The sequence below is a fragment of the Phacochoerus africanus genome, chromosome 2 (genome assembly GCF_016906955.1).
Source record: "Phacochoerus africanus isolate WHEZ1 chromosome 2, ROS_Pafr_v1, whole genome shotgun sequence".
Lineage (NCBI taxonomy): Eukaryota > Metazoa > Chordata > Mammalia > Artiodactyla > Suidae > Phacochoerus > Phacochoerus africanus.
The window spans coordinates 217,557,409-217,574,849 of NC_062545.1; the positions used below are offsets into that span (position 1 = coordinate 217,557,409).

Consider the following 17,441-nt stretch of genomic DNA (forward strand, 5'->3'; position numbering starts at 1 on the left):
CTGTTGTCTCTGTGGTGGCACAGGTTCAATCCCTGGCCCAGCACAGTGGGTTAAGGATCTGGCATTACCACAGCTGTGGCATAGGTCACAGCCATTGTTCAGATTCATTCCCTGGCCTGAGAACTTCCATATGTCAAGGGTATAGCCATAAAAAAAAATTTAACTAAAAAAACAAAAAAGTTTCCAAAAGAAAAGATTTAAAAACAAGGTTTACAATTGGGGAGGCAAAAGGATTAGATTATATCAACTGGATTACATTCTCATGAAAAGTAACTGGAAAAACTATAATAATAGGCACTGTTTGAAAAAGAAAAAATTCTCACAATTTGTTGGGGGGGAGAATGTAAGTACCTTTAATATAATTTGTTTAAATGATTACAGGAAAACTACAAGAAGAACACATATTAAAATACTACTTTTGCCTTAAGATGGTAGCATTTCCTGTTTTCCAAGTTTTTTATAATGTCCTTTGCTTTTAAACATTTTTTTTTTTTTTTTTGCTATTTCTAGGGCTGCTCCCTTGGCATATGGAGGTTCCCAGGCCAGGGCTCCAATCAGAGCTGCAGCTGCCAGTCTACACCACAGCCACAGCAACACCAGATCCAAGCGGAGTCTGCAACCTATACCACAGCTCAGGGCAACACCAGATCCTTAACCCACTGAGCAAGGCCAGGGATCAAACCTGTGTCAGATGCTAGTCAGATTCGCTAACCACTGAACCTTGATGGGAACTCCTGCTTTTAAAATTTTTGAATGTAATTTAAAATTGACCAGATAACCACAAACTATACTACTGTTGAACAGCCTCAGACATGTGTACAATTGTTTCAATCTGGAAAATAGCAACAGAAATCATACTGACATGTCTGTATTTCCTCCCGTGCTGTGAGGAATTACAGGTTACACAAAACAACAAATGACAACTTCTCAAGCACCTAAAATGGTAACAAAAATAGTAACATGAAATGATGTTTTACAAACCCAGTATAACAGAAACATACCTCATCGTATATGCTCCCATTAATGTCTGCACCATAGATGGGTGCCACAAAGGTTAAGTTCTTCCAGTACTTGCGCTCCAAATCTTCATAATCCAAGTATCTTGGAGTACAATATCTAGAAAAGGTAGATAAAAAAAGCACAAACCATTAAGATAATTGTAAGATTCCCCCCCATTTGATTTAAATCACTCTCTAAACAAAATCCTACCAAAATGAAAATACTGCAACAGCTCACGGTGTCAAATCTAACAAGTAAATATACAAATGTATTTATGAATTATCATTTTATTAAATAACTGTATGAAAAACTCATTTTTTGACTAAAAACAAAAATATTTTCATGAAAGTATCAACAATAAGCAGAAACTTAGTTAAAATTCATTATTTTAGCTTTTGAAATATTTTCTACAATCTTTAACCAATTATACTATAACAAGAAATTTTAGAGATTCAAATATAAAACACAAAGCATAGAATATACGTAATCTGTAATTACATACATCACATGTAATTTTCTTACAATTTCTTGTAATTTTCTACAGAAAAATTGACAAAGGACAATCTCACTAAAAATACTACAAAGTAAAACTAAAATAAGATATTGTACAGTTATTAGATCGACAAATGATTACTATATAACCTGTAATAAAGAATAACACCTCTCTTACACAGCTGGAGCATAAACTGATAACCAGAGTATAATTTTTCAACACATATCAACACCCTTAAAAACGGTGTTGGCCCTTTGGCCCTAAAACCTAATCCTAGAAATTCATCCCAACAACAAAGAAGTGTAAAATGTTGCTGCAGCATTAAATGAAACCTCAAGCTTATGTCCAGCAACTAGAACTAAGTTAAATAAAAGAACACAAAAAAGGAGTTCCCATTGCAGCTCAACGGTTAAGAACCCAACTAGTATCCATGAGGATGTGGGTTTGATCCCTGGCCTCGCTCAGTGGGTTAAGGAACCGGTGTTGCCATGAGCTGTGGTGTAGATCGCAGACATGGTTCAGATCCCACATCACCATGGCTGTGGTGTAGGCCAGCAGCTGTAGCTCAAATTCGCCCCCCAGCCTGGGAACTTCTCTATACTGAAGGTGCAGCCCTAAAAAGAAAAAAAAGAAAGACACAAAATAAGATAGGTCTTTCTATATACTGATATTAAAATCATTCCACAGTGAATAAAGCAGATTATAGAATAGTGAATACACTATGATCCTATATATGTAAAAAAGATCTATAACTACATATTAAATGGCCAGAAAGAAATATACACCAAATTATTAATACTAATGGTTCTGTCCCACATAGGAATTATAGAAAGGTACCTACTCTTCTGTACTATGTAGATTTTAAATAATAATCCTGTATTATAATCACCAAAAAAAAAAAAATGATTCCACAGGGGAAAAAAAAGCCAGCAAACAGAAAACAATGCAATAAACATAATGAAAAAGCTGTTAGCAGGAGTAGCAATCCCTATAAAGCCTACTTGGACATTTTAGATTGAATAATTACAGAAAAATCAATATTTACATCTACTACCTGGGGATGCCAAACTGGTTATCTAAGCAGTAAGGAAGAATACCAAACAACTTAATTTAACAACTGCGTCTGAAATACAGAATAATTTTCAGATTTAACCAAAACACTAGGATCTCACAGGGCAGCCAAAAATAAAGAGAATGTGTATGTCAGAATCTGTCAGAATCACTACATGACTTGAGTATGATCAGAGGGTTCCAGTAGTAATAAGAATTTCCAGGCACAAGCTAAACAAGCCAGAGGTCAGAGTCAGGTGATGAAAAAAAGGTAGCAAAGATGCTACTTATTATGACTTCTAAAAAAACTTCTTATATTTTGGAAATTAAAGCCCTAAATTGCCTTTCACTATGAGAAGACCTAAAGCATCTATCACTATATACTCACTCAGGGTCAATTTTTAACAACTCATAACTCTAGGAGAGAAAGCTATAGTTCACTTTGGCTACTGAGGTTAAATTATAAAATCTTTTAATATTTGAAACAAACACTGACACTAAACTTGGAGAAAGTGACCAGTTCACTCAGTTGGTACCTGATTCTAATGAAACCTGGCTACAGAGTCCATCCCTAAAGAACTATAAAACAATTATAAATATTTCACAAATCCAGCTTCAGCTTGCTCAAAACTGATGCAACCACGCCTTTTTACCCAGAACCTTTCATTTACTATAGCACAGTTGTTAAGAGATGGAACTCCAGGATAAGACTACCTGGGTTTCAATCCAGGCTTTGTCATTTATAAGCTACACACATAACTGTGGGGAGGGGACTGAATCTCTCTGGATCTCAACTATTCATCTGTAAGATAGGGATAATAATAACTGAGCGGTCGTGAGAACTGCATCAGGTAATTGTAAAGCACTTAGCTCTATGCCTAAAACAAATTACAGACCAGTAATGTAAGTGATGCAAGACAGTGTGTTACTCACTGCCACGAACTTTTATAATAGGGGTACATGTTGGAGATCTCCAGATGTTCTTTGGACTAAGCTGTGATATTAACCAAATGAGCATGTTATCCTCTTTACTGTTTATACCAAGCACATTATGTACTGTGTACCTATGCAAGGGCATGTATTAAAGAAGAAGAGATGAACAGAAAGACCAGAAGGATGCTTCCCACCTCCCATGTAAATTAGTCCCATCTTAGGACCATTCCATACCCATTATGAAGACCACGTGATCTTAGTGTAGTTGGGAGTGAACAAGTAGGGCCTTGGCTTGAGGTTTAAAAACTCATTTCACTGGCATTTGAAATAAATTTTCATATGAAACTGGCACAAAGGAAACATACAACACTTACAGTGAAATTAATCCAACGCAAAAGATAAATTAATCCAACTCAAAATTAACTTTGAAAGAAATAAAATTTAGTCTGGAAATAACCTTTCCGACGATTTCTTTTTTTTTTTTTTTGTCTTTTTAGGGCCATGCCCATGGCGTATGAAAGTTCCCGGGGTAGGGGTCGAATTGGAGCTGCAGCTGCCAGCCACAGCAACAAAAGATCCAAGCTGTGTCTGTGACCTACATCACAGCTCACAGCAATGCCAGATCCTTAACCCACTGAGCAAGGCCAGGGATTGAACCTGCATCCTCATGGATACTAGTCAGATTCATTTCCACTGAGCCACACAACAAGAACTCCCGGACAATTTCTCACAGAAGTTATATTTTGTAAGTAAAAAAAAGAGTCAACTATTTTTAAAATTATCTTTAAATTTCAGAATATTGAGAAATGTACATTCTATTAATAAGTAAATCTTTACAATCTATTTAATAATTTTTACCACTTCAAGTATATTGTAGCTTCATGACACAACAGATACTGATATAGCACCTACCATGTCCCAGATGCTGCACCAGGCACTGGGTCCACGGTAGTACACAAAACAGACAATGTCACCTGAATGGCTCCCTTCAGGAAGAGTCTCACATTCTCACTTAATGAGATATGAAACAATGAGGCTTTACTAATACTTACCCCCCCCCAAAAAAAAAATCAAAAGGGACCCAAATTAAATATAAAACATTTAATTCCTGTGGATTGGCCAGAATGCTCCATAATAGGAACATCACAGGAAAAAAGATTCTTCAAGTACCATCAAGTACTTCCTATACAAATATAATTTTTTATGAAAGTATAGTTGATTTACCATGTTGTACCAATTTTTGCTAGAGAGTGACTCAGATATATATATATATATATATATATATATATATATATATATTTCTAATACTGTTTTCCAATCTGGTCTATTCCAGGAGACTGGATATAATTCCCTGTGCTATATAGCAGGACATTACTGTATGTCCATTCTAAATGTACTAGTCTGCATCAAATATAATTTTTTTAAAGAAAGATATCAACTAAATTAATCCAAAGGACTTAATCTCATGTACACCCATGCAGAGAATTGAGATGATGATGTTTTTTCATCTGGATGATTGGTTGGTTGGTTTTTGAGGGAATTTTTTTTCCCAGATTAATATTTTGCTCTAACATTTTTTTTCTTTGTCTTTTTAGGGCCACACCCGTAGCATATGGAGGTTCCCGGGCTAGGGGTCAAATCTGAGCTATAACTGCTGGCCTACACCACAGCCACAGCAACATGGGATCTGAGCGGTGTCTGCAGCCTACACCGCAGCTCATGGCAACGTCGGATCCTTAACCCACTGAACAAGACTAGGGATGGAACGTGCATCCTCATGGATGCTACTCAGATTCATTTCCACTGAGCCACGAAGGGATCATGATCTAACATCTTAACCACCAAAACAAATTTTTTTAAAGGGGGAAGGGGATAACAATAATAGTCATAACTATGATTCTGTCTAAATATATCCACAAATTCTTTAATACTCCTCCTCTCATGATGAACAACTTCATTCTCCTCCTCTTAAGTATGAGGTGCACTTAGCTTATAACAAATTGAATAAGCCAGAAATGACAGTTAAGAAAAAGGTCATGAAGACACTGTGGCCTCCACCTTGGTAACTCTTGGATAACTTGTGGAAGAAGCCAGCTGCCACAACATGAGGAGTAGCTCATGCAGCAAGGAATTCAATACTCCACCCAACAGCTACACAAGGGGAGCAATCTCAGAAGAAAATCTCCCAGTCACAGTGAAGCCTGCAGGTGATAACAGCCCCAGCCAACTTAACTGTGACATCATGTGAGACCCTGAGCCACAGCCACCCAGCTAACCACTCCCAGATTCCTGATATTCAGAAACTGAGGTATTAAATGTTTATTGATTTAAGATACTAGGAATGGGGTGATTTGTTAAACAGCAACAGGTGACTAGTACAATATAACAATGGTGGCCCTTCAAGTCATTTGAGGATTTAAGTATTCATCTTCTAATATATGCAATTTTTTTTTTGTCTTTTTAGGGCCGTACCCTCGGCATATGGAAGTTACAAGGGTAGGGGTCGTCAGAGCTGTAGTGGTCGGCCTACACCACAGCCAAGGCAATGCCAGATCTGAGCTGTGTCTGCAACATACACCACAGCTCTCAGCAACACCAGATCTTTAACCCACTGAGTGGGGCCAGGGATCAAACCCAAGTTCTCATAGATACTAGTCAGGTTCATTACCACTGAGCCACAATGGGAACTCCCTAATATATATAATTTATCATTTAAGACTTAAACACTATTACACACAGAAGAAAATTTGCCTAACAAAGATGAATCATGCACAGAAACAAAAATTTATGGCAACTAAAAAATAGAAGAAAACCCATTTATAGGCACTATGAATGAGATGATAAAATGAGAAACAATTTCCCTAGTAGTAAACTAAATGTAAGTAGGCAGGCAACCACCTGAAAAACAGAAAACAGAAATAATTAAAGGAGGACTGAAAGAGATTGTGCAGAAGACTACTGTTTTTTCACCACAAACTTCTCTGTCTATGTCATTTCTTACCATCTTCACCTATACCTTTGAAAGAAGTAAAAATAGCAAACTGAATCTACTCACTTGCCACTGTTGGCCAGCTGCCTGAACTCCTTCACTGTCATGGCTTTTTTCTGGATGTTGTACTGAGTAAACAATCCTGACTGTCCTGTGACCATCTGCTGAATCGGTGCTGGAATAAGCAAATTGTCAATGTCATCATAGCACTGCCTTGGCTTCCACTCCTTAGGAGGAATCACCTAAAGTAAAATAATAAAATATTATTTGGAAAATATCCCAGGTAGTTATTTAGCTTTAATATTCCAACAGAATACAAATGAAGAATTTCCCAGCATTTCTATGACAAATGTGTAAAAGAACTGTGAAGATTCACAATAAAGGAAATGCTTGTATTCTCCAAAATTGGCTAAGTACTCACTATACCAAATACTGCCCCTTCATTAATTTAGCTTCTGGTTGATGCTGTTAACCTACTTTTTTTCCCTTTTTGGCTGCACCCACAGCAATGTGGAAGTTCCCCAGCTAGAAATCGAACCCGCACCACAGCAGCAACCCAAGCCACAGTAGTGGCAATGCCAGATCCTTAACCTGCTGAGCCACCAGGGAATTCTTAATCTCTCTATTTTAAAGGTAAAATTGAGAGACACCTAGAAGTAAAATGACTTCCTTAAGGTCAAATGCTATTTATATTAATATGGGAAAAATAAGTACTGGTTTAGTAAATAGTGTTTCTTTAAATACCTCTCACACAATATGGCAAATCAGTGTGGTATGCTAGTAAATGTTTAACAACCAACTTTTCTGGAGTGATGGGGAACCACTGATTCAGTTTTTGCCTATAACTACTCCTGTCTTGTTTCTCTAAGGTATGTTAGTTTAAAAGGACAACAGAGACAATCATACTAGATGCTATTAAAAACACATACTTCATGCTTTAAAAGACTGTGGACAATCATACCAAATGGATATGGATAAACATACTACACTGTCTTTATCACATATTGAAAGGAGGAGAGGGTAGTACTTAAGAGTGTTATAAATACTTTTTCTTCATCAGAAATAAATGTGAGTAGAGTTCCCATCGTGGCTCAGTGATAATGAGGACATGGGTTCAATCCCTGGCCTCACTCAGTGAGTTAAGGATCCAGCCTTGCAGTGAGCTGTGATGTAGGTGGCAGACACAGCTCAAATCCCAAGCTGCTGTGTCTGTGGTGTAGGCTGGCAGCTATAGCTCCAATTCAACCCTTAGCCTGGAAACTTCCATATGCTGCAAGTGCAGCCATAAAAGGCAAAAAAAAAAAAAAAAAATTAAAATTTTTGAAAGAAAGTAATGTGAGTATTCCAAAAAAATAAAAAACTTATTTATTCAGGACCCTGTTAAGAAATAAGAATATCTACAATTAAAATCAGCATCATACTTAGAGTAAAATATTTTCTGTGTTGTGAAAAACAAGGCAGTTGTTATTATGCCCCCCCAGAGAAATTTTTAGTAAATTTTCTAAAGTTAAGGGAGTATAATAAATTTACAAAAATGTGAATTTAAATTTTGTGCATGTGTTCATTTACTTTGATTAAAGTATTCACTACAACAGGAGTTACCATCGTGGTTCAGCAGAAATGAATCCAATTAGGAACCATGATGTTTCAGGTTCAATCCATGGCCTCGTTCAGTGGGTTAAGGATCCAGCAATGCCATGAGCTGTGATGCAGGTTGTAGACGCAGCTTGGATCAGGCACCGCTGTGGCTGTGACGTGGGCCAGCAGCTGTAGCTCCAATTAGACCCCTAGCCTGGGAACCTCCATATGCCAAGGGTGCAGCCCTAAAAAGCAAAAATAAAAAAATTTTTAAAAATGAAGTGTTCACCACAGCAATCAGCAAAGAAAAAGAAATAAAAGGTATTCAAATTGGAAAAAGAGGAAAAATTGTCATTATATGCAAATGACATGATACTATATACAGAAAACCCCAAAGACTCCACACAAAAACTTCTAGGACTGACAAACAAATTCAGCAAAGAAGTAGGATACAAGATTAACATACAGAAATCAGTTGTATTTCTTTACACTAACAATGAAATATCAGAAAGAGAATGTAAAAAAACAAGTCCTGGAGTTCCCATTGTGGCTCAGCAGGTGAAGAACCCAGTATAGTGTCCATGAGGATGCAGGTTCAACCCCTAGCCTTACCCAGTTTATTAAGGATCTGCAATTGCCACAAGCTCTGGTGTAGACTGTAGAAGCATAGGCCTGCAGATGCAGCTACAATTCAACCTCTAGCCTGGGAACTTAGATGCCACAGGAGCAGACAGAAAAAAGAAAAAAAAAATCATTTTAAAATTGCATGAAAGAGTTCCCATGGTGGCTCAGCAGCAATGAATCTGACTAGCATCCATAAGGATGCAGGTTTGATCTGTGGCCTTGCTCAGTGGGTTAAGGATCTGGCATTGTCATGAGCTGTGGTGTAGGTTGCTGACATGGCTCAGATACGGTGTTTCTATGGCTGTAGCATAGGCTGATGGATACAGCTCTGATTTGACCCCTACCCTGGGAACCTCCATATGCCACGGGTGTGGCCCTAAACAAAAACGAACAAAAAAAAGACCAGAAAAAAAGCTACAGTAATCAAAACAGCATGGTATTAGCACAAAAACAGACATATGGATCAATGGAACAGAATAGAGAACCCAGAAAAAAACCCACAAGACCAATTAATCTTCAACAAAGGAAGCAAGAATATACAATGGGGAAAAGATAGTCTCTTCAGCAAGTGGTGCTGGGAAAGTTGGACAGTCACATATAAATCAGTGAAGTTAAAACATATTCTCATGCCATACACAAAAATAAACTCAAAATGGCTTAAAGGCTTAAACATAAGATATGACACCATAAAATTCCTAGAAGAGAACATAGGCAAAAGATTCTCTGACTTACCAATGTTTTCTTAAGTCAGTCTCCCAAAACAACAAAAATAAAAGCAAAAAGAAACAAATGGAACCTAAACAAACATAAGCTTTTGCACAGCAAAGGAAACGTTAAACAAAAATACACAACTTATGGACTGGGACAAAACATTTGTAAACAATGTGCCATACCTGGCAAGGGCTTAATTTCCAAAATACACAAACATCTCATACAACTCAATAACAAACAAACAAAATCAAAGGAGTTCCCACTGTGGTACAGCAGCATTGGTGGCACCTCCACAGCGCCAGGACATAAATTCAATCCCCTAGCCCAGCGCAGTGGGTTAAGGATCTGGCATTGCTACAGCTGCAGTGTAGGTTGAAATTGGGTCTCAGATCTAATCCTTGGCCTGGGAACTCCATATGCCATAGGATGGCCAAAAAGAAAAAAAAAGAAAGAAAGAAAGAAAGAAAAAAGAAAGAAGAGAAATAAGGGGGAAAAAATCAAAAAAGGGAAAAAATGGGCAGAAGACCTAAAAGACCTAAATACGCATTTCTCCAAAGAAGATAAATGGCAGAAAGGCACATGAAAAGATGATTAACATCACTAATTATTAGAGAAAGGGAGATCAAAACTGCAGTGAAGTACCACCTCACACCAGTCAGAATGGCCATTATTTAAATGTTTTTGTTTTTGTTTTTGTTTTGGCTGCATCTGCAGCATGTGGAAATTCCCAAGCCAGGGATCAAACCCACGCCATAGCAGCAACCTGAGCCACTGCAGTGACGGTGCTAGATCCTTCATCTAGTTCCCCACCACAAGGGAACTCCAGAATGGCCATCATTAAAATCCACAAATAAGAAATGCTAGAGGAGTTCCCATCATGTCTCAGCAGTAACGAACTCAACTAGGATCCATGAGGATGTGGGTTCAATCCCTGGTCTTGCTCAGTGGGTTTAAGGATCCAGTGTTGCTGTGAGCTATGGTGTAGGTTGCAGATGCAGCTCAGATCCTGCATTGCTGTGGCTGTGGCTGGCAGCTGTAGCTCCAATTCTACCCATAGCCTGGGAACTTCCATATGTCTCAGGAGCGGCCTTAAAAAGCAAAAAAAAAAAAAATGCTGGAGAAGGTATGGAGAAAAGAAAACCAACCTACACTATTGGTGAAAATGTAAATAGTGTAGCCACTCTGGAAAACAGTATGGAGGTTCTTCAAAAAACTAAAAATAGAATTGACAGATGATCCAGCAATCCCACTCCTAGGCACATATCTGCTCGAAATTATAATTCAAAAAGATATATGCACCCTTATGTTCACAGAAGCAATATTTACAATAGCCAAGACATGGAAACAACCTAAATGTACAACAACAGGTGAATGGATAAAGAAGATGTGGTACATACATACAATGGAATACTACTCAGCCATGAAAAAGAATGAAATAATGCCATTTGCAGCAACATGGATGGACCTAGATATTATCATACTAAGTGAAATAAGATGAAGACAAATGCCATGTGATATCACTTATATGTGGAATCTAAAATATGACATAAATGAACCTATCTATAAAACAGAAAAGGATTCACAGACATAGAGAACAGATTTGTGGCTGCCCAGGGGGAGGAGGGTGGTAGACTGGGAATATGGGATTAACAAATACAAACCATTATATATATGCATAACTAATTACTTTGCTATACACCAGAAACCAACACAATGTTGTAAATCAAATATACTTCAGTAAAATAAAAAAGTTTTTAAATGCTCAGGCAGAACTTTAAAAATCTGTTAAGTTCTGGAGTTCCTGTTGTGGTACAGTGGAAACAAATCTGACTAATATCTATGAGGATGTGGGTTCGATCCCTGGCTTCACTCGGTGGCTTGGGGATCAGGCATTGCTGTGAGCTGTGGTGTAGGTCTCAGACATGGTTTGGATCCCAAGTTGCTGTGGTTGTGGTGTGGGCCAGCAGCTGTAGCTCCGATTCGACCCCTAGCCTGGAAACTTCCATACGCCACAGGTGCAGCCCTAAAAAGAAAAAAAAAAATCTGTAAGTTCAGGCCTTAATAAAAATCTTATTTTTGAACTGCAATTTTAAAAGTTAACACATCAGATTTTCTTACATAGGAAATGGAAGCACAACTTACTTAGGACTGAATCTAAAGGAAGGAAATCCATTCCTCCTAAAATTTACCTTTCTGATTACATCAAAATAGAAATACATAGTTTATATTACTATTTCCCCAACGCTGGGCCCTATACCCAGTAAAAATTTTCCAATCAAAATCTGTGTTTGTACTATTTATCTTAAAACAAGCTGTTTTTACTACCATTGACCAACTGAGAAAGGAGCAGGGGAACAAGTGCAGTGCTTCTTACACTTTCTTCACCATGTGGACATAGCTCTCTCCACTCTCTAGGCTCAAAGCTCTGTAATGTGCATAACCTCCAGCCCAGGTCAGTCTAAATCCAGATTATGGCTGCAGAATTTTGCCATTTCTATTATAATCCTTCATCATTACATTTCTCCACAAAAACAATACAAGTCTTTACTTAACAACACTCACTTTTTACTTTCCCAACCTGACCATGTACTTTGCAGATAGAGATGGCATCAAACCTCTCACTCTGGAAATAAAAAGTTAAATCTACAATATAAATCTAAAAAATGCTATCAACCAAGACAGACTGTAATCTGAGGCCAAAGTCACTACTATTGAAACTACTCAATCAATGACTTCGAATTTCAAATCAAGATCATTAAATGATATATTAACAAAGAATTTCATAGAGGCCTCTGTTACCCAGGGCTAGCCCTCAAAGCAAACCAGCAACACAAATCCAGTTTTGATTTTTCCAATCTGATTTGATTTTGTGCAATTTTATCTATTGCACCAACTTAGCTGCAACTTCCAGAAGAAAGGGGGTGAAATTGAATCCACATGATTTGATGTAAAAGATGGCAAAAAAAATGACTAGAAGAAACAGTTCTCTGTATTCCTAGAATATGTAAAAGGAAATTACTACAAGATTGAATTAATCTCCAGCTTTGTCAGACTCACTTAAAAAAAAAAAAAAGTCTGGACTCAGGTGTGTCTTGTTCAACATTCAGAACACTAATTGCAGTTTTCATTAACTTCATTCTGTCAGGAACACCAACACAGCACAGGTGTCCTCTGTGTGCCTGCAGCTCCCTTGTGAGGGGAGTTGCCGCATCCTCTTCTAAGGTTACTGAACATGCCCCTGACCTCAGGACATTCCCTAATCTCAGTGGAACACGGTAAGATATATCTTTTCAAGAAACAAAAGAGGAAGAATAGCAGGACAAAGAGCTGCATTCAGGGCACTGAGAAGAGGATAGTCACCCCAACTCCCTGCTGCCCAGCTAACTGGTTCAGTATAAATTTCTAATCAAAATTCTGCATGTCAAATGATTCTGAAATGATATCATTCTCACTAAAGAATGACATTTTTCTCCTCAAAGATAATCCAGAAGTGTTGAGGTGTCAAAAATGTGAATGTGGAATTCCTGTTGTGGCACAGCGAAAATGAATCTGACTTGGAACTATGAGGTTTCAGATTCAATCTCTGGCTTTGCTCAGTGGGTTAACAATCCAGCATTGCCATGAGCTCTGGTGTAGGTCAAAGATGTCGCTTGGATTCTGTGTTGCTGTGGCTGTGGCGTAGGCCAGCATCTGTGGCTCTGATTCAACCCCTAGCCTGGGAACCTCCACATACTGTGGGTCCAGCCCTGAAAAAGACCAAAAAAAAAAAAAGTGAAAGTAACAACTAACCCAATGAAGCGGTTAAACTAAGGATAGCTCATATGAGAAATTCACTATAAACCTTTACTTTCTCTTTTTCTCTCTCTCTCTCCCTCTCTCTATATATATATATGTGAGTGTGTATGTATATATGTGTGTGTATGTGTGTGTGTGTGTGTGTTTATACACACATATATATATTTGGTTTTTTAGGGCTGCACCTGGAGCATATGGAAGCTCCCAGGCTAGGGATTGAATTGGACCTACACCTGCCAGCCTACATCACAGCCACAGCAACGAGGGATCTGAGCCACATCTGTGACCTACACAACAGGAACACCAGAGCCTTAACCTACTGAGTGAAGCCAGGGATCAAAACCACATCTTCATGGATACTAGTCAGGTTCATAACCCACTGAGCCACAAAGGGAACTCCTCTGTTTTCTCTTTATCTTCCTTTTCTCTCTCTCTCACCCATCCATTATCAACTTTCTCTCAACTTAATATCCCCAAATTTAAAATCCTTTCTAAAAGTGATTTCAACTGTACATAACAAAATAACAGACTTCAAAGGACAGATGCCAGAACAGTCAAAGGTCAAAAGCAGCTGCATCCAGGTGTAGGAGAAGGATTTGAACACTGACCCCTGCAGTTGCAGACGTTCCCTCCACAGCTACTGTCTGCTCTCAGTGCTGCTGCACCTTCCATGGAGATGGGGGGGTCCAATGAGAACCCATGATGAGCCACAGTAGAGCAGATTCTGCTGGTGCTTGGGAATTTATGTGGTGATGCTGACAAGTCTACAGAAGCCCAGATTATGAACTTAACATTGAGAACAATAATAAAAGAAAGCAAGTACAATAAAACCTATTCCGAGGAAATTTTTTAAATTGAAATACATTCCGGGAGTTCCTATGGTGGCTCAGAGGAAACGAATCTGACTAGTATCCATGAGGATGGGGGTTCAGTCCCTGGCCTCACTCACTGGGTTAGGCTTCTGGCATTGCTGTGAGCTGTGATGTAAGTGGCAGACACAATTTGGATCCCACGTTGCTGTGGCTGGGGCATAGGCCAGCAGCTGTAGCTCTGATTCGACCCCTAGCCTGGGAACTTCCATATGCCGCAGTTTGCTGCCCTAAAAAGCAAAACAAGAAAAAAAAGTTAAAAAAAAAAAGAAATACGTTTCCATTATAGAAAGACACACTAGGAGTTCCCTGGTGTCTCAGTAGGTTGGGAATCCAACGCTGTCACTGGTGTGGCAAGAATTTGATCCCTGGTCCTGAAACTTCCACATGATATAGGCGTGGCCAAATAAATAAGTAAATAAACCTAAAATTAAAATTACAAAAAGAAAGGCACACTTATCTCAGGTTGAGGTCAAAGGATAAGCTACATAGACAATTTCTCTTTCAAAACTTTAACTTGGGGGCTATAAGGGCAACCCTGCAATGCAGTCCTCAGCACCTTAACGACTACCCCTTGACCCTGAGCACACCACACTATCCATGACAAAACTCCCTGCTTCTGCTCTGCCTCCTCCTCAGATTCACTCTTCATATAAAAACAAGTGTGATCTTTTTAAAATAATATCACACAAATAAAGAATAAATCAACAGCCACCATGCCCTCCCCTCCTCTGCTTTAAGCCTGTCAATGCTTCCCACTGCAACTTAGGGAAAAAAACCAATGCATTATGATAGCCAGACAAACCTAGTAAGACCTGGACCCTTCCAAGGCTCTCATCTTACTTTCTACTCAAATGCACTGACCACCTTCGTACTCTTCCCACACATGAAGCTCAGGTCAGCCTCCAGCACTCTGGCCTTACCATTCCTTCTGTCCCCAAATTTTGTTTCTTTACATCCTTTGTATCTCTGCTTAAATGTCCTCATCTCACAACCCTAATATGCTACCACTAGAATGTAAACTTCAAGGGGGCAGGAACATTGTTCTGTCTGCTCACCTCCCCACCACACACACCCAGCATCTGGCATAGTGCCTGATATGGAGTACACACTGTCCACATCTGATGAACAAAAAACTGAAAAGGAATCTGTTAAGAAATAAGCAGGTTAGTGGTAGCCTAGAGTCAGGGGGATAGCAGGAAGGAGAGAATGACTGCTAATGGGTACAGTTTACTTTGGGGGTAATGAACAATGTTCTAGAATTAGGTAGTGGGATGGTCACAAAATTCTGTGAATATACCAAAATAAAACATTGAATTGAACACTTTTTTGGCCACACTCAAGGCACGCACAAGTTTCTGGGGCCAGGAATCAAACCTGTGCCACAGCAGTGACAATGCCAAATCCTTTACCACTAGGCCATTAGGGAACTCCTGAATTGCACACTTTAAATGGATGAATTACATGGTATATGAATTAAGTCTCAATAAAATTTTTATATTTTTTAAAAGAATGAGAAAGCAAAAAGAAAAGAAGGGAGGGAAGGAAGAAAGGGAGGAAGGAAGAAAGCAGGGAGGAAGAGAGGAAGAGAGAGGTGGTGGAAGGGGAGTAATAGGCTTCAGGTCAATAACTCCATAAGCAACTGTTAAAAGCTGTGAATACTCTCATACCTGTGAAACCCATAAATGGATCTCTCTGGTTTCTGGGAGCCATCCTTGGTTGTTCTGGGTTTATTTTAAAGCCCTAGAATATAACCTAGTATAAATACTTAAAAGAAAAATTAGATGGTGTTCCCGTCGTGGCTCAGTGGTTAATGAATCCGACTAGTAACCATGAGGTTGTGGGTTCAATCCCTGGCCTTGCTCAGTGGGTTAAGGATCTGGCGTTGACGTGAGCTATGGTGCAGATCGCAGACATGGCTAGGATCCTGCGTTGCTGTGGCTCTGGCATAGGCCAGAGGCTACAGCTCCGATTAGACCCCTAGCCTGGGAACCTCCATATGCCGCAGGAGTGGCCCTAGAAAAGACCAAAAAAAGAAAGAAAGAAAGAAAAATAAGATAATTATTCTCTGAAGAAATCAAATGCTCTTTGTTTAATAAAAAAAAGATTTTGCAAATATATTCCACTGAAAGAGACAAGTTCCCACACTAAGAAGACGAAGAGCATAATTGAAAGACCAAGTGATCATTTGCTGGTTTAAAGGACCTGAGGAGAATCACCTTTGCAAGACCCGCTCGATGGGCTCCTTTAGACTCCATGTATGCAAGGTATTTGTTGAACTCTCGGAATTCCTCCATGGAGGGTCTGAAGGTCATGATCTTACAGCTGGGGTTAAGCGGACTCTCCACCTCGGCCACCTCCATAATGGCTGGTGCAGTCTCTGTGGAGAAGATGACACAGTCATCAGTACTGAGTTATTGCATTGCAAGGTCAGTGGTCATTTCTCTCAAACATCAGATGAGCTCCCCCAGCAAAAACTCTTACTTAGCATTCCCTCGCCACCCTGCTAGGGAGACTCCCTCCTCTCCCCCTGGACTCCTGAGAAGAAAAACTGCCTCCTGTTATTCCTCCTCCCAAGCTCCTATTCCTGGCATTAAATCACTGGCCTAATTATATGGTTCTCCTCCCCAAAGACCTTCCCAGAAAGAATGAATTTTGTAACTCTGCAAATTTACAGAAGGTGTTGTTCCTATGTACACCTGTGAAACAGACCCTCTCATCCATGCACCTGTATAAAGGCCTGGTGTAAGCTGAGCAGAGAACAAACAATGTTTCATCCTCAGCACAGAGCTCACTCAGGTGTGCTTCCGCTCGTCATGACGCACTTTCCTTTAATAACTTAAAAACCACCCTGTCAGCAAAACTGCCAGACACCAGGATACAGTACTGGAGACACATAAAGGGGTGAAGCTGTCTTCCAAGCTCACTGTCTAGAGGCCAAACTTCAGTACAAACTGTACTGGAAGTAGTACTTGACCACCTGAGTTACTCAGAAATGACTTCCCCAGAAAGGAGCAATTAAGACCTAAGAGAGGATGCATAAGTTTGTCAGATGAGAGAAAGAGCGCTTCAGGCAGTGGAAATACTGCAGGGATGGGAGGTTAGCTTGGCTGGAGCTTAGAAACAAAAGATTACAGGAACTCAAAGTAGCAAGGTGGGCAGCAGTAAGTGCTACAAAATCACAAAATTAACCCTGCTGTCAATGAACAGGATGATTCCTCCCACAAACATTTACTGAACACCTATTGTGCACCAAGTACAGGGAATGTCAAGGTAAGAAGGACCACTGGCAAGCAAGCCTCAGGAGGGAGTCCCACCCCAGCCCACTTTCAGTTGCAGTAACAGTCCCTGGCACCCAACAGCTCAAACAATCCTCTCAAACAATCCTTTTCTCTCTCTC

General features: G+C 39.4%; 1 protein-coding gene across 1 annotated transcript in view; it reads right to left on the reverse strand.

Annotated features, from left to right (window-relative positions):
• KDM4C (lysine demethylase 4C) overlaps positions 1–16,421 on the reverse strand; it is a 380,713-nt gene extending 364,292 nt beyond the window's left edge. Inside the window, 3 exon segments of the mRNA XM_047767661.1 lie at positions 1,002–1,116; positions 6,531–6,706; positions 16,261–16,421. Of these exon segments, the coding sequence (XP_047623617.1) occupies positions 1,002–1,116; positions 6,531–6,706; positions 16,261–16,404 (435 nt within the window). The 5' untranslated portion in view covers positions 16,405–16,421.
• Positions 16,422–17,441: the final 1,020 nt, after the last annotated feature.